At 45.9% G+C, this 17,707-nt stretch overlaps 1 protein-coding gene and 1 pseudogene across 1 annotated transcript in view; both read left to right on the top strand.

Annotated features, from left to right (window-relative positions):
- The first annotated feature begins 593 nt into the window (after nucleotides 1-593).
- Nucleotides 594-7,206, top strand: LOC119261322 (vacuolar protein sorting-associated protein 4A-like; annotated as a pseudogene).
- A 6,850-nt stretch (nucleotides 7,207-14,056) lies between these two features.
- The window catches only part of BEND4 (BEN domain containing 4), a 36,693-nt gene continuing 33,042 nt past the window's right edge, over nucleotides 14,057-17,707 (top strand). The window contains 2 exon segments of the mRNA XM_037529578.2: nucleotides 14,057-14,354; nucleotides 14,357-14,518. Coding sequence (XP_037385475.1) covers nucleotides 14,057-14,354; nucleotides 14,357-14,518 — 460 coding nt within the window.

The following is a 17,707-nucleotide window of genomic DNA, read 5'->3' as shown; positions in this document are numbered from 1 at the left end:
TTCTGAAATCCAGAATAGCAAAAACTTAAAAGCAAGACAGACGAAAGTAGAGACTGATAAGAACAAGTCACGGAGCATTGTAGGGTGTCTTCTACTTACTGAATCATCATCAGTGGGTGAAGGAAAGAGTGGAGTACATCTGAGGCAGTGGCCGTTCCCTGAGGCCTAGCCACAGACCTCAGGCCTCGGGCAAACACCTCTCCTTGATCTGCCCACCCAGCAGAAGAGTGAGTTGAGTGATTATCCTGGTTTCACTATGAGGAAAATGAGGCTCAGAGGCCTGACTAATGCACCTGGGTCACATGACTTGCCTGACATCTCAGAGCCAGTAAATGGAGAGCTTGCATTTGGGTCCAAGGTTTGTGCTCTTCACAAGCTGAGGGAGAGGCAGCAGATGGGGCTAAGCTTCAAAGATTGCTCTCAAGTGCAATGTTGTTCGTGAGGGTAAGATGTACAGAAAGGATTTAATTTGACCATATCTAACGATGATGAAGACGATAAGGGCTAAGGTTTATTGTTTTCCATATGCCAGGCTCCATTTACATACCACATGTTTGTATATAAATTCCTTGAAACTTTGAAACCTCAGAACAATGCTGCCGACTGAGCACTACTATTACTCCCATTTTATAGATGGGCAAGCCATCGCGCATGAGGCTAAGGAAGAGGTGAAAGGCCACACAGGTGGGAAAAAGGCAACATGGAACCCAAGTGACAGCTTGGGAGCTCACACCCAGTGTCTACGCTCCCCTCCTTCCCGGACACATGAGCAATGGATGGTTAGATTAGCCACACTTCATGATTCTACAAGCTGCCACCCAAACGTCTATTCAGACAACATGCAGGCTACCCTTCTGTTGGTAAAAACTGAGACCCTCGGGACATGGAACGCGCACATGTTTCTAGAAAAAAAAAATAAGATCTTCATAGAAAATCAAATCTATACTTTAAACCATATCTGTGTTCTTGGAAATTCTACTCCTATGATAATTTCAACAAGCTGAAAACACAAGTGTCCCCAGGTTCAAGATGGGGGCTCCCTAAGGCAGAGCTCACACCAATGGGCTCACCTTCTCAATTCATGGGTAATTTTTCTTGGGAAGCATGGAGTCCGACTTGGAAGGGGAAAAAAAAATCTTTCATTAAAGGAAAAGTAACTTAAGTAACAGCTTTTGCCATGCAAAATACAGAAAATACTTCTCTGCAAAGCAGCATGTCCAGAGCAAATCAAGCCACTGTTTGCATGGGTGTATCTGTCCTGAACAAATTGCACGGGTCTATCTGTCCTGAACAAACAAGTCCAGATCAATCCTCCAAATTTCACCAACTAGAAATGAGAATGCAAAGCATTAAGTCCAACTGACTTTTGCTTTTGACCTTCAAGACGGTCTTTCATGTCTTTCATTTTTCCCTTAGAATTCCAAAGAAGACTTTTTCCTTGACTTAAGGAACATTTTATCCCACAGAAATTGCTTTTATTAAAGGTCAAAAGAGGTGTTGTTTCATTCACTCTCAAGATGCAGTAGAGGGCAGTAGGGTCGGTCTGTTCAGCAGCCCTTCCTTAGGGAGCCAAGTCCCCATGTGCAGTTCTGCTGGCTGCCCTGGAACCCAGGTTGAGCCCATGGCAGCACCCTCTCTCCCAAGCAATATAGACTTGCTCAAGCACGCAGGTGATAATCGTGGACTTTAATGAGGAAGGTGACACTTTATATCTGTTGGAGGCCATCTTTCCTGCAACACGGGGAGACCAGAGTTAGGTGAGGAGAAATAAAATTCTGGATTCAGTGAGTCCCTTTTTCCAATTTTGAGGCCACAACACCCACAGCCTGTGAGATACCTTAGTTCCTTTTGAGTTGAACAAACCAATAAATTTCCCTTTGGGTTTCATCTGGTTTGGGTTGGATTTCTGTCTCTTGAAATCATTAGACTCACAATAGAAAAGACTAAGTTTCAATCACTTCCTTGGCCTCTCATAGAAGGTAAATGTCTCAGCTGACTGTATTTCCCCATCTTATAAAGGACTGAGTGTTTATTATACCAAATAAACTTGTTGTCTTGCCACTCTCCGTTCTCTTCTGCATTTAAGCCATTTCCATTTTTTTCACTCCCCACTGGGCCCAGACCGCAGGCGGATGTGATATGACCTTACTGCAGCCACTCCGTCTATCCATGGGAAGACTACCCAGTGTGCTCATAAACAGCAGTGCTCAGGCATCTCAGAGTGTACTGGTCTTTCGCGTGGAGACCTTGACCCCATGATGCCTTTGTTCTGGTGACACTGCCACTACCTCAAGCAGTGGTTCTCAAGATAGCCGTATATTCAGATCAGCCAAACAGTTTTTACAACAATGCCAAGGTCTCACTCCAAAGATTCTGTTTTCCCTGGTGTGCAGAGGGGCCTGAGCTTCAGTATTTCTCAAAATTCTCTCAGGTAATGTTAAATAGCTAAGGTTAAAATTGGCTGACTAAAAAATATGATTATATTATATGTGCCTTTAATAATTCTTATAATTTGATTTAACTAAAACAACTTGCTTTCTGACCATGCTTCTGAGAATGGGGTTGGAGAAAGTATGAAGGGGTTAGCCCTGTGTAATTCTCATTCAGCATTTTCCAGGCTATTCTTGAATTCATTACAGCACACTGGAATGATTCAGAGGTCTCTATTCTTAAAGTCACATACACAGTGGCCCTGTGGTCTGTGGCCTATGGCCTGTGGGAACCCACTATTTTCACCCAAGAGTAAATATCTGTTGTGCCCATTTAAGTCTCTATATTAAATCTAGTAGACTTGTTTAAAAAAAAAAATCAAACATTTGCCCTTTCTAAATTAACTCATTCTAACTGAGATTATGATATAAACTACATGCATGGTATTAGTTTCTAAGGCTGTGGTAAGAAAGTACCACAAAGAGAAAGCTGAACACAGAGCTTGGCACACAGGGAGAATGCATGAGAACATGAAGGCAGAGATCGGGGTAAAGCTTCTACCAGACAAGGACTACCAGAGGTTGCTAGCAAACCAACTACCAGAAGCTAGAAGAGGGTCATGGAACAGATCCTTCCTCATAGCCCTTGGAAGGACCCAGTACAAATGCTGCCCAAAACTTGAGCTCAGGCCATGGAGGCTCCAGAGCAGTGAAACTAAAAATTTCTGTGATTTAAGACACCCAGTTTGTATGTCTTTGCTTTGACAGCCCTAGGAAACTAACACAGTATCTTATAGGAAAACAAAGTCTGTGATTCTATAATCATTCATGTGGATGCTGTCTATAAGGTATAAGACCCAAAAGTTTGAATTACCTAAAAACAATACGTTAAGGAGTTATTATTGATCTTTACACAACAGATGAAGCCTATTATCAGCTTCTTTTTATTTATTTTTTTAAAGATTTATTTATTTATTTATTTATTTATACATACAAGCACTGGGTACAGTCAGAAGCGCGGGAGGGTGAGAGAATTCACCAGAGCCAGAGCGGGGAACAGAACAGGCAGAAGGACCGAAGTACACTGCTGAGGGGTGGCAGGAGAGGTCTGTGCGCCATGTGGGACCTTCACCCGGCGGCCGGGGATCGAACCGGCGCTGCAGAGGCTGCGGGCAGCCTCACAGCCCAGCACTCAAACGCTGCGCCACTGGGGAGGCCCTATCAACTTCTTTTTAAAGACAAAATAACTGAAAAAAAAAAAAAAAAGCCTTCCTCTTTCCTAGTCTAGAAAACTAATCCAAAAATCCCCGTTGACTGGGCATTTATAGTTAGAAAACTTTTGCAACAAAAATTAATTTCTACTGATTTTCAAAAGTGGCTTCATATAGGCAGGAGCTTTTTGTTAGTGAACCATGAAATACTCAGGTAACAGGGTCACCAAAGAAATCCAGTTGCTTTCTTGGTTGAGAACATAAGGCATGGATTAATTTGTAAAATAATAATAATAATAATCTAGTAATGTATAATGTGTGATGTAACAAAACCTCAAGTTGCCAATATTTAAGACTGTATTTTACTGACTCATTTCAGAACTTTCTCCATGGAAGCTGGCTCCTTTGGTGGTATTATGGAATAAAATAAGGATTTAAACACTAATTAACTCTATGAAATGAATGGTTCCTGTTGAAATACAATACTTATCTAAAGAAATTAAGAGAGGATAGATAATGACAGATGAATATATAATGGAGAAGCGGTATATATATATACACAATAGGCTACAACTCAGCTATTTAAATACAGATGAAATTGTGCCATTTGCAAGGTGAATAAACCTTGAGGGTATCATGCTAAATGAAATAAGTCAGGTAGAGAAAGACAAACACTGTATGATTTCACTCATGTGGAATATAAAGAAACAGAGCAAATGAACAAACAAAATGAAAACAAACTCTTAGATACAGGGAACGGATTGGTGGTTACCAAAGGGGAAGGAGGCTTGAGAGAGTGGGGGTGAAACAGATAAAGGGAGTCAATTGCCTGTTGGAAATTAGACTTTCAGTGGTGATCACAATATATATGGTGTATACCTGAAACAAATATGTTTTCTGATAGAGAATGCAAACTAATCTTAGAAACCGAATCACTTACACTTAGTTATTATTAAAAATTTTTTCTTGCATCATTTTAGTCCCCATATCTCCTGCCACCATATCACCTGTGAACCATCATTATGTCCCCTTGTGTTCATCCTTCCCCTGTTTTGTTTCCCACTTTCTCACCCTTCTTTGCTGTATGCCTCAGTTATATGGTCAGCTTGCTAGTTTTGACTTTTTTTGACCTTTTGTTTAGTTTCTCTATATGCCACAAAGAAGTGAGACCATCCAGTATTTATCTTTTTCCTTCTGACTAATTTCAGCAAGTAGAATCCCTTCCGGCTCCATCCATGCAAATGGCATGAGTTTGTCTTTTTTGATCACTAAGTAATATTCCCATTGAATAAATATATCATAATTTTTTGATCCAGTCATCTATTTTGGGATATTTCAGTTGTTTCCATATCTTGGATACTGTAAAAAGCACTGCAATAAACATGGAAGTGCAGGTTTTCCTTTCAAATTAGTGTTTTTGTGTCCTTTGGGAAAATTCCTAGGAATGGAATTGCCGGAACACATGGTAGATCTATTTTTAGTGAATCACCCGCACTTTGACTTGCTGTTATCATATCTCCTCAACTTTCTCTAAATGACTTTTTCCTATTTCCCTCCCAGTTTTAATACCCAACTTTATTCTCAAACACATCTCAATCATACTTTCTCCTAAGCTTTGGGAGGAATGTTCTCTTACAAAATGGAGTGAGGAAAGTAAAGAATAGATAATAAAAGACTAAATTTACTAAGCTTAACAGGGGTATATTTGCTACTTTGATTAAATAGAAACTCTTGACTTGAGTTAAATTTTTCAACAAGTTTCATTTATTACTTCAGGGAAATTTCTTCAAGTCTTTGTTCTTAAGTTCTCTTCACTTTAAAAGAAACAGCTCCAACATCCTAATATTGGAAGGGTAAGTGAACAAATAAACTAATCCATTATCAAGACCCAATTAGACAACAACGGTCAATTCCGTACATTTGCAGGAGCCAATAGGATAGAGGAGTTGTCTTTCCACAGAGGAAACCACTGCTGGGGGTCAGAGGAACACCCCAAAGGAAGAGTCTGCCAGAGAATAAATCAATACAAAGAAAATCACAAGTGAGAAATAGAGAGGTAGTGTCCCATTAACACCATATGAACACCCATCTGCTGTTCACCAGGTATACTTCTAGTCCTCAGTGATGTGTGATTCATAAGCATCTTTATGCTTAATCCATAAAGAGCTGAGTTGAGTTTCTGCTACTTGCTACTAAAAGATTCCTAGTGAATATGGAATTCTATTTGTGAGAAAAATAATAATTAGATCAAAGATGACTAGCCTTTTCTACTCTTTATAAGTATGTATCCATTCCAGAAAGGTACTCGAAATAGGAATATAAGAAGGGGAAAAAAAAAAACTGGTAGTGAAAGCCACAGAGGCTAAGAATTACAAGGACCTGCCCTGGCTCTATCAGCATGCCATAGAGGATTTTCTACATGAGATCAAATAAATATGAGGTACACATATTGACAGCAGCAAGGCCAAGAGAGCATTTGAATCACGTGCATGCAGCAGATTGGGAAGAGAAGCTGAAGGATTATTTACCAAATAAAGAGAGGCCCAGCAAGAAGCCAGGGAAAAAGAACCAGACTGAGAGCAAGGTGACAGTGACAGTGAAAGAGATAATCCAGGGAAAAAGAAATTTCAAGAACCACTGATGGGGGGCGGGGGCTGATGATGGAGAAGCCCAATATTAGGTAAAATGACATGGTGGAGCTGGAGGGGGCCAAAGAGGCCCTCTACAAAGCTTTCATTTCTCCAATTAAATTCCCACACCTGTCCACAGGCAAGCACATCCCTGGGGGAGGAATCCTGCTCGTTTGGACCCTCTGGCACAGGGAAATCCTACCTGGCCAGAGCCATGGTGACAACTCCACTGTCTTCTCTGTGCTCTCCTCAGAACTGATGGGCTGAGGGAGAGTGAGAAGCTGTTGATTTGGCCAGGCAGCACACTCCCTCCTCCCCTTCATCAATGGGGTGGGAATTTCTCTCTGTGGGTCCCAAAATGAAAACGAGAACAAGGCTGCCAGAATTATTAAAATGGAGTTCTTGGTCCAGATGACGAGTGGGGAACAGAGGTGACTCTGATTCTTGGTGCCACAAACATCCCGTGGGTATTGGATTCAGCCATTAGAAGGAAGTTCAAAAAGTGGAGTGACATCCTGTGCCCAGATGTTCCAGTTGATTCTAGAGAGCTCTCCTCACAACCGTAAAGACAAAAACATCCATGAGCTGGCAGGGAAGAGGGGCAGCTCCTCCAGCACAGACAGCAGGAGCATCCTACAGACTCCCTCACACAGCCCAGCAGAAAAGCACAGTCAGCAACATACTTCAGGGAAGTCTGAGGCCCTTCCCACCCCAAGCCTAGTGATACGATCAATGATCCTCTGACCCCAGATGCTCACAGGGGCACCGAGGCTATAGAGATGACTTGGAAGGATGTCCCTGGTGACAGAGTACGTGGACTGCATGCTCATGTCCTAGGCCACCACCTAGCCCACCTTGAACACAGATGACCTCCTGAGAGTGAAGAAATTCTCAAAGGACTTCATGCAGGAGTTAAAAGCTTTCCCACTTGGGTGACAGGCAAAGTGGGCTGTCAATTGTGGTAAATGCATGACTCTCCCCACATCTGTGGGGAGACAGGTGGCCAGACAGGTCTCCCGGTTTCTTCCTAAAGTCCTAAGGTCATACAGTGTCCCCTCCCCTCTGACAGGCCACCCTCCAGAAGCACGAAGGAAGGGCCTCCTGGCTGTAGAGATGCTTAAGCAACATTCGCACCTGGTGGAATACTGGCTATTCTTCCTTTTCTAGAGGCTCACCAACTCCTTGTCCTGGCTTTCCATGGTGTTGTTGTGTTTTGTTTTTTTAAATCTTTTTGTTCCCCCCAAATTACTGCCACGTGGATTTTTGTCTTTATAAATCAAGAAAAATCACCAGGAAGCGTCAAGGACTGGGAGCAGCCCATGCTATGGGGTTGGTGAGCAGACCTTCACAATGGCTCATTGGGCCCCACAGCCAGTTCCTTCTAGACCTAAGGAAAGGCCCTGAGTCCCAAGCCAAACTCTGCCTGCAAAGCTGAGAGTGAAGCCAATCCATTTGCACTCTCTCCTGTTGGCTTCAGCAACCCCCTGACCCCTCAGTCTTAGGACAGGCGGCTGTTTGTGAGAACAGAGCTGTGTAGTCAGAAGCACTGAAGGCAGCCAGGCGGGTCTCACAGCTGCCTTTTCATCCCTCAGAATGTGAGAAGCCTGAAGGCAGCACGGCCCCTGAGTCCCTGCTCTGGAAATGTGCTAACAAATCCTCTTCCAGGGAAGGAAGGAGAAAGAGGAAGGAAGAAAGGAAGGTTATAAAATCACCCAGCCCCTGTTTAAAAAATCGTCTTCCTGCTGCCAATCTGATCTTCTACAATCCACTATTCACAAAGCTGAATGAATCTTTAAAAATACCATAGAACCATCCAGGAATGCACTCTTGGACAGTTTCTCCCAGAGAAATAAAACATATATCCATACAGAAACCTGTGCCTCTTCAGAGAAGTCTGAGTTGTAATCACCCCAAACTGAAAACAACCAGAATGTTGACAACAGGTGAAAGTTACACAAACTATGGCACATCCATACTGTGAAATACTACTTAGCAAAAAAAGAACAAGCCACTGATTACACACATGGATCTGAAGTGCATAAAACTAAGAGGAAAACTCAAAAGATCACAACTTGCATGACTTAATTTACATAACTATTGTTACATTAAAGTACCCACTGCAGGAAATGGAAGAAGCGTATCTGGAACCCTTCTGTACAACCTTTGGAACTTTTGAGTTTGAAATTATTTCAAAATAAAAAGCTTTTTTAAAAAGCACTGTAAAAAAGAAACTGTATTTCAGGGGAAAACTATGAATTGTCTACATGTCACACACCTTCTGAGTTATCTGTTTCTGTTTCATTATCTGAACTATGTTCACAACTTTGAAACTTTAAATAAGAGACAATCATCCAAATTCAAATAAGTGATAATCATCCAAATTGTCCTCCCCCTCTAGACAGATCGCTGCCCCCCCAAACACCACTCACACATTTATCAATAATTCAACATTCCTTTTTCCCATATCAAATAGTAGGTTTTGGGGGGGTTTCCCCCTTAAATACTATGAGGGCGTTAAGCAAGTTAAATAAAGTCTTTAGCATCTGTTCATTTTTATGTCTGGATGAGAGTCATGATTTTACCTTTTCTGAAAATTATCTTTTCAGAACATAAATCTGGTCGTGTCATTCCCCCCGTTTAACTGCTTCCAAGTTTCCTATTGTGTTTAGAAAAATTTCCAAACATTTCCTCAGGTAAACAAGACACTGCACAGCCTGGGCCCAGGATGACTCTCCGGCCTCATCTCTATCTGTGCCTTCCCAGGACACTCCAACTATTCACCCTACTTCAGCTCCAAGAACCCCAAGTTTTGCCAGCCTAATGGCGCTGGCACCTGTTGCCCCCCTCCCCGGACAGCTCTTCGAGGACTTTTTCACAAGTAAACGCTCTTACTCTACCTCAGAACAACTGTTCCACTTCAGAGAGGTCTTCTCAAACCACTCTCTCAAAAATAACATCGCCACCTTATTTTTCAATCATACTTACTACCTGAAATAATGCACAATAGGATAGTTATTATATAAATTTAGTATGTTTTATTAGTGTATTGTATGAATTTCAATGTGTTATATACACATATTATATATTATATAAACATATTAACAATGTTCAGTTGTTAGTTATGTGGAAGCTATTTTGAATCAGACTCCATCTTGTCTCTGAGCTGCCATATTGAGACTTCTAGGTAAAAAGTAAATAGGCTGGGGCCGCTCTGGTGGCGCAAGGGGTTAAGCACAGTGCTGTGAAGCTGTCCGCAGACTCTGCAACACAAGTTTGAGCCCCGGCCGGCCAGGGACTACCCACGTGGCGCAGCAGACCTCTCCTGACTTGTCCGCTGCTCTCCTCAAGCAGTGTATTTCAGTCAATCTGGCTGTTCTGCTCTCCACTCTTTCTCTGGTGAATCCTCTCACCCCCTGAACCTCTGGCTACATCCCAGCTCTTGTATGCATAAATAAATCTTTAAAAAAAAAAAAGTAACCAGACTGACTCAATTCCATAAAAGAAGACCCACTCTCTGATTTCTCCATAATGACGACTATGAAACAGCAGCAACAACCTCCTTATCAGTGATTAGCAAAGAAAAGGAAGGTCATGTGCTAAGTGTTATAAAGACCCCATGCTGTATTTTTTTTTTGGCAGCAGACTCCAGTCCATCAATTCCAAAGTTCCAAATAATCTAAACTTAGACTAGTTCAATGCTTCAGCCTTTAAAACTCCCTTATTCCTTGACCCTGATGGAGTTCACCTTGGGACTGCCCCTAGTTTATAAACCCAAATCCTAACTGAATAATCATTTTCTTGATTATATTACAGTTTGATTATTTCTAAGTCAACAGTTACTAGTTTATTTATTATCTGCCCACCCCAATTCCATAATAGTAGGATTTGTAATCTGTTTCCCGCTTTTGTCCCTCAGTGCTTAGAATGGGACCAAGCACATTGCAAGCACTCAATAAATATTTATTGAATAAATCCCTGGGTGGATGATGCTTCCAGAGGTAGCAAGGTCCCCATCAGTGGAGGTATTTAAGCCTTTTTTTTACAACCATTTGACAGTGTCATAGAAAAGCTGAGCATAGTCTCAGTCACAAGAATAAGACATTTGTGTCCCTTCTAGGATGATGAATCTGATTCTCTAACCACCTGCCCTTTCTGCCATGCAATAGGAAAAGCAAAGGAGTATTCCTTAGTCATTTTCCACTAAGTGATAGTATGCACACCCCTGTTTCTGCTGCAATATCATCTCAGCATTAAAATGTTGAAGCTAATCAGACATTTAATTTCAAAGTGGAAGGTCATTATCTTGTCACAAAATTTTATTCCAATTACTTTTTTTTTCTATTATACGAAATGAATTAAAAGTAGCACAAAACATTGGGAGATCAAACAGTCAATCAGAAGCTCATTAAATATCATTGAAATTGGTGCAATAAAAAGCATTTCCCATGGCTGAGTTATTATTTAAAAGCTATATTCTGGATGGCTCAAGGAATTGACATGCTGCCAATCAAAAAAATCACCCTGTCCATAAATAGCCACTTGCCTTTTAAAAGTTCACTATCTGCTTTTTTTGGTGGGGTTTGTGTGTATGTGTGTGTGTGTTTCGAGATAAGAGTAAATATCTAAAAAGATTTAAAGCATGGGTGTAATTACCATCCCATCAGCCCCTATGAGATCCTAAAAAGAAGATATCAGCAAAGACACTATCTGATAATTTAGAGTATAATTTACAGCAAGATGTTTACAAAGTGCAACCAGTGATTTTACAAACACTTCAATATATTGCATTCATGTACAGCACTCAGCTAACCAGAGTCTCAGGCAGAAAGAAGTGGTCAGTTTCAATTTTTTATTTTCTAAAGCATGATTATCACGCACTTGATTTTTCTATGGACTCAGATATAGGCAACTGATAGCGTAGGGATCTGAAAGCTGATCATTTTAAAATTTCTAGTATTTTTCCTCTAGGGGCCCTTTTTAAAAAACTATGCCACTAACTTTACCATTCAATTCTATAGAAATGACCAATTTCTGATGTACAGGATGGCAGATACTTTTAGTTGGTAAAATATAACCACACAAGTACTGTTCCTGTTCCTAGTTTCTTAAGGTGTTTAAGGGATAAAGATATAAATTAAAAATACATAAGCAGAAGAGAAAGCTCCAGGTATAGGAAACCATTTCTTCAGAACAAAAAACTGAAGAACTTCTACACACACACACACACACACACACACACACTCTCTCTCTCTCTCTCTCTTTCTCTCTCTCTCTCTCTCCCACCACCCTAATTTCTTTTCAAAAGCCAGGAGTTATTGGCAAATTATCTGGGAGTAAAGTGGGAGGGAAACATTTCAATGCAAAATTCAGAACTGCTTTATAGAAAGAAAAGTGTGGGGAGGTTTGTTATCATTTATTTCCTCCAGTATATCATTCAATTTCAGCTGTCTCACTCTCAGAAGAAGCGCCCCCATTTCTCACTTATGTGCCTAAGAAACATCTCCCTGGCATCTCATTCTCTCTCCCTGTCTTTCACCAGCATTTCATTATTTCTTAACTGTCCCTCTCATGCCTGTCTCCTTTTTTCCTAGTGATCCACGTGTCCTCATTTAGCAGTTTTCAGAAGCCAGGGAGAAACGTTGCAAATAATGTTAAATATGATTAATATCTTGAATTCCTTGAAATATGACATGCATGAGTTACAATGAAACCTCTTTTATTTCCCCATGAAATGCTTTTGCATAATGAGAAAGAAAATGTCCTCTATGCCCTAATCAGCCCTGACAGTTCCTGGACTCCCAAATACTTTTATTTATGGCATTATTTATTTCATCTCTAATAAATGGAGGGGGGACCACAGTAGATATGAGGATGCTGCAGGAGAGGGGGAGATGATCTAGGGTAGAGGCACACAGAAGCTGAACCAAAGTCTGTAAGGTAGTGGGATCTGGGAAATGAAGCCCAAGAACCTGAACCCCTAGAAGAAAATGGGTTACGCTCCTAAGACTAACAGGAAATCTCTCAGAAAGGACTCTCACGGATACATTAAGGAGAAGCACCTATAATCCCACCCCAGAGAATAAAGATTAAAGGCTGGAAACCAAACTGGAAGGGAGAATGCTGGTATTGGAGATGCCCTAGGGCTGGGGTGACTTGTTCAGCATGGCTGGGAGAATCTAGGCCACTTCTTTAGACTGGAAGATACTGCTATCCAATGGAGACTCTTCTCCAAACCAGAGACTCTGCGTATCTTCCCAAAAGTCCAGTCAGGTAGCCCCAAATGCATCAAGAAGCTGCCTAGGCATGCAGAGACTGAGAGCTCTCAGACGCTTCAGTCCTACAAGCGCATATACATATTGAATATATGTGAAATGACACTGTTGAAAGTACTTAATCATCCCAAAGGGACACCAGGTCATAGTTTTTTTTCTCAATGGCACAGAAAGTCTCCTGGCTCTGAGAAGATGTAGGATTTGATTTCAAATTACACGGAATTCTCTCAACTCGGTTACATCCCTGAGTGTGTCTGCCTTTGAGAATTTCTACCAGAAGCCTCGTTCTGTTTCGTTTTTTAAAATTTATTCACTTATGCATACAAGAACTGGGGTACAGGCCAGGGGTGTGGGAGGTGAGAGGATTCACCAGAGACAGAGTGGGGAGCAGAACAGGCAGATTGACTGAAATACACTGCTGAGGGGAGCAGCAGGTGAGACAGGAGAGGTCTGCTGCGCCCTGTGGGGTGCTCCCTGGCCAGCCGGGGCTCGAACTCGTGCTGCAGAGGCTGCTGGTTGCTTCATAGTGCGGTGCTCAACCTCCTGCGCCACCAGGGAGACCCAGCCTCGGTTTTTCTAATCCGCCGAATGGGGGAATGGCTGCCATGCCCTCTCCGCGCCCCTAGGGGGAACTAACCAAGTAATTTGAAATCCCGACGCGGTGCGCGCTCTTACGTCCAACACAAGCTCCAAGCCACGAGGTGGGCGAGAGTTGGGCCCCTCGGGCGCGCAAATGCGGCTCAGCGGCCTGAGTCAAGACCCTCGAGAAAATCTCCTCAGAAAACTGGGTGCGCCATTCCCCATCACCAGAGGAACCGGCGACACCTCCCCGGGCACAGCCGCCCTCCGGCCACCCTGCCCCGCCGCTCCGTGCAGCCTCGAGAGTTTGAGGTCAGTCAGGGGGCGCCGGGAGCACATTTCTGGGCTCCGCCCCCAGCAACCCGAGCCTCAACTCCTCGTCAGGTGCTCCGAAGTCTCGTCCCGGCCGCAACTGGGGTCCCCCCTCTTCCACCTGTAACCAGGGCGCCGTCCAGGTCTGGCTCTCCCCTTCTCCGTCCCCCCTCCCCGGTCCCGACCCCAAGCCCTCTGCCCACCCCGAGCCCCAAACCCCAACCCCCCCCACCGCGCCCCCGTTCGTCCCCGTCGGAGGCGCGCACCCCGACCGGCGCCCCGGCGGGCGGTGGCGGCCCAGGCCCCGCCCCCGCCCCCATTATCATTAGCAGCTATTACCCTAAACACTTGCTCTTTACCTCCTTTCTCCCTCCAGGCATTGGCGCGGCGGCCTGTCAATCAGCGCTCGGGCGGCAGCCCCCCGCGCGGGGGCTCGGCGATGCCAGCCTCGGCGACAGGCGGCAGTGGCGGCGTTGGCGGCGGCCGCGGCTCGGGCTCTCGCGCTCCCGGCGGCGCGCTCGGGGGCACAGCCGGCGGGCGGGCGGCCGCGGCCCCCTCGGAGCCCGGCGCCCGGCGGGGCGGGGGCGCGCGAGCGGGCGCGGGCCCGGGCCGCGGGGCGCAGGATGGAGGAGGAGATGCAGCCCGCGGAGGAGGGGCCCAGCGTCCCCAAAATCTACAAGCAGCGCAGCCCCTACAGCGTCCTCAAGACGTTCCCCGGCAAGCGCCCCGCGCTGGCCAAGCGCTACGACAGACCCACCCTGGTGGAGCTGCCGCACGTCCGGCCGCCCCCGCCGCCCTTCGCGCCGCTCGCCGCCGGCCCCATCAGCAGCAGCGAGCCGCCGCCGCTCCCGGCGCCGAGCTCCTACCCCCCCGGGCCCGGCCGGGCCGCCGCGTCCTCCTCGTCACCGTCGTGCGCGCCCGCCGCGCCCCCGGCCCCCTGAGGACCCCGGCGCCGCCGCCCGCGGGCCCCGCCGCGTCGTCGTCCTCGTCTTTCGCCGCCGTCGTGAGGTACGGCCCGGGCCCGGCGGCGGCCGCGGGGAGCAGCAGCGCCAGCGGCGACGGCGCCGGCGTGGAGCTCAGCGCAGGTACCAACTCGGGCGCAACTTTCCTGCCCGCCGCGGCCGGGGCGCGCGGGGGGCCCGGGCGGGAGGCGCCGGCGCGGGCGGGCGGGCGCGCGCGCGCGCGCCTCGGGGAGAGGGGCGGGCGGCTGAGGGGGCGTCGGGGCGCACCCCCGAGGCCTTCGCGCGCCGCCGGCAACTTCTCCGGGCGGCGCCGCCCCGCCGCGGCCGGGCTTCCGACGGCGCGCGCCGCCTAACAGGTGGCTCCGGCGCGCGGGCCCGGGGGGTGCGGCCCGGAGCTGGGGGGCAGCCCGTGCGCGGGGGTGGGGGACACGCACGCCCTAGTGGGGCTGTGCCCCAAGGCGCCTGGCGGGGCTGCGCTCTGGCGGCTCTCGGGGACACCCGCGAGAAGTGGAAGGAAAAAGTGAAGCCGGAGAGGGCCAAGGGGACCCCCTTGGCCCTCTCCGGCTTCACTTTTTCCTTCCACTTCTCGCCATCGCCCGGTTGCCTCCATTTGTCTGGCCTCTCGCTACTTGCTCTCCGCGCCTGTCGTCTCGCCCCTCTCTGGTGCACTCGCGCCCGCTTGCGCCGCACGCGTCTGGCTCTCGGGCTCTGTTTGCTTTTTCTGTCGCTGGCGTTTCTCCTGCGCGCTCTGTCTCTGCGGCTTTCTCTCTGCCCGCCCTGCCCCTCGCACCCCAGAGTCCCAGCTCGTGGGGAGCAGACACCGGGCTTCTCTGCCCGGCCGCGCGGGCGGTGTCTGGGTCTCGCCACTGCGGCCGTCTTCAGGGAAGGAGACCTCTCCAGCCCCCAGCTCCCCGCGCCCCAGAGCGCAGCGTGGCGTGGGACCCACCGCCCATGCCCACCCCGGCTGGGAAGACCCTGCTGCACCGCCGGGTCCCGAGCCGACCGAGCTGCTGGGCCCGGGCCCTGCAGAAGGGTCTCTGGGGAGTTACCACCCGGGGGTACCTTGGAGACCCGAAAAGAAAAGGCACGTCGTCTGCCCGGCGGCAGGGAGGGAGGTGGGCCGTGGAGACCCCCGGGCCTGCACCTCGGGGCCCTCCCCGTGCCCTGAGCACACGCGAGCCCGCACGTCAAAGCTAAAAGTTCCTTTTCAGGTCTTCCCTGGCACTCTGGAGCCCCCCCGAATTCTATATGTCAGTGAACAGAACCCAAGGCTTTTTTCCTCATCAGAATAAGAGCATTGTCTCCAAATGAGTTCTAGATGCCTACGCTAATGTTCGGTTGTTTGTCAATATTTTGACACATGAAGGATTGATTTCCAGAAAGAAAATCTAATTGCAGGTTATAGTGAAGACTCGTTCTGTCGCACGCATGCCTGGCTGGTTGGGAGATGCTGGAAGGTTTTGAGTGGGGTTCTTATTTGAGTGTCCTTATTGTTTGTGCGTCTGTTGTTTTTGTAGTTGCTCTGGGTCCAATGTTCTATTGTGTCTTTATATTCATTGTGAGGCTACTTCCATTTTTCTTTTGCCACTTCATTTTTCTTCTGATGGTCTCCCTTCGAAATGAGGTTTTCATTCTTTCTGGGTTTGAGGTCTTATTTCTTTCCTTGCTCTATCTTGTTCATGCCCATGTTTATTGCCCAGCTCTGCTTTGTCTTTTTTTATTTTCCACTTGTTTTTCAGAAGTTTGGATCCTTTTCCCACTTTCTGTATTTTGCATGCTCCTTTGCGTGGCTGGAGTTCCACCTTATTCATTGGGGTTCTCTGTGTTTGCCCAGTTCACTCACTCTAATCTTGCTTTTTCTTCTAAGGCTTTGTTGACTGCCTTTTAATCTTTTACTTACCTATAGGCACTGCAAGTCTGCCATTTCTCATTTCCATGTTTGCCTTGCTTTTTTCTGCTGCTTTTCTAGTATTTTTTCTTTTTTCTGCATCAGTCACTTCTGACCCCTTTCCATGACCTCTTCTACTCTGATAATACCCCTGTTGTTTTTGGTTCATAAGGAGTTTATTTTTTTCTTTACCTTATTCTAAATGTTCTTTTTCAGTGTTTTTTTTTTTTTCTTTCTTTCTTTCTAATCTTCTATTCAGTTTGTCTCTGCCTCAGGTAGAAATCACAACGTTGGTGAATCTCAAGGAATAAAAAAGGGTTTTGCTTACTTCCTTTTCTTCTCAAGGATTCTTTTCTTTTAGGAGAGGTCATAGAGAGGTAAGCTTGGTAGCACGGAGGATAGGATGCTATGTGCTTGTTGGAAAGATGGGAATGGATGGTGGGTTCCTTCCATGCAGCAGAGAAAAGTCCTGGTCCGCCACCTTTTACCCCCACCCCATCCCACCACCTCCAAAAAAGGTCATAGCTAGAACCTTGAATTGTGGTCATAATATTAATAATTGATGGACAAAGCCATCTCTTAACAGGCATAGTGATGTGAGTGGCCATCAGAGGGACAGTCACCTGAAGAGCTGATTGGTTCATTGAGGAGCCAGTGGTTCCACTTTGAACCAATGAGCTTGTGCGCACAGGCTGCCGGCCATTTCAGCATACTGGGTGGGGGTGGTGATTTGCTTGTTGCACCCTCACAAAAGTGTTATTGAAATGTCTCAGCTTGCCTTGTAAACTGAAAATAGTCAAAACATTGATGTGATGAAATGAGTCAAGGATAGGAGGGAGCTAACTGTCCAGAGTAAATGCAGTGAAAAGATGAAAGGATTTAAGTGAACATTATTTGCCATTAAGGGCCATAAACGATTGAGACGAGAAATATGTGATTAAAAATAGATTTTTTCAGCATTCTTATAAAATCTCATGAAGAGTATAATTTTCCTTAAAAGGGGTAATATACCATGGTTTTAAAAGCATATTTTTCCTCTGTGGGAGGCTTAGAGTTAAAACCCACGTAGATCTTGATATGCAGCCTAAATTTGGCATCAGGAAATGGGAAATTGCATCTTTAAGCAGAGTACAATCAAAAATGAATTACAATAAATCCTATATAATTGCATAGGTCATTCTCTTTAATGAGATTTTATTAACCTGACTGTCAAGCTTTTGAGTCAGGCAGATATTTTATCTTCTTCAACTGATAAAAGTGTCAGCTATAAACCACCATATAAATATTCATAAATCTACACATCTGTGGCAGCCTATCAGCATCATTCTTTTGGACATTAAAAGCATTCTAATTACTTTCTGTCTAGCAGAGCTGAAATGCTGCCTGTTATAGTATGTGCTTGGCAGGCATGATTGCTTTTGTTT

This window comes from Talpa occidentalis, unplaced genomic scaffold (genome assembly GCF_014898055.3).
Source record: "Talpa occidentalis isolate TD23 unplaced genomic scaffold, MPIMG_talOcc4v2.1 talOcc4.6, whole genome shotgun sequence".
Classification (NCBI taxonomy): Eukaryota; Metazoa; Chordata; class Mammalia; order Eulipotyphla; family Talpidae; genus Talpa; species Talpa occidentalis.
Note: the sequence above shows the minus strand (reverse complement) of the source record. Positions and strands in the feature narration are given on the sequence as shown.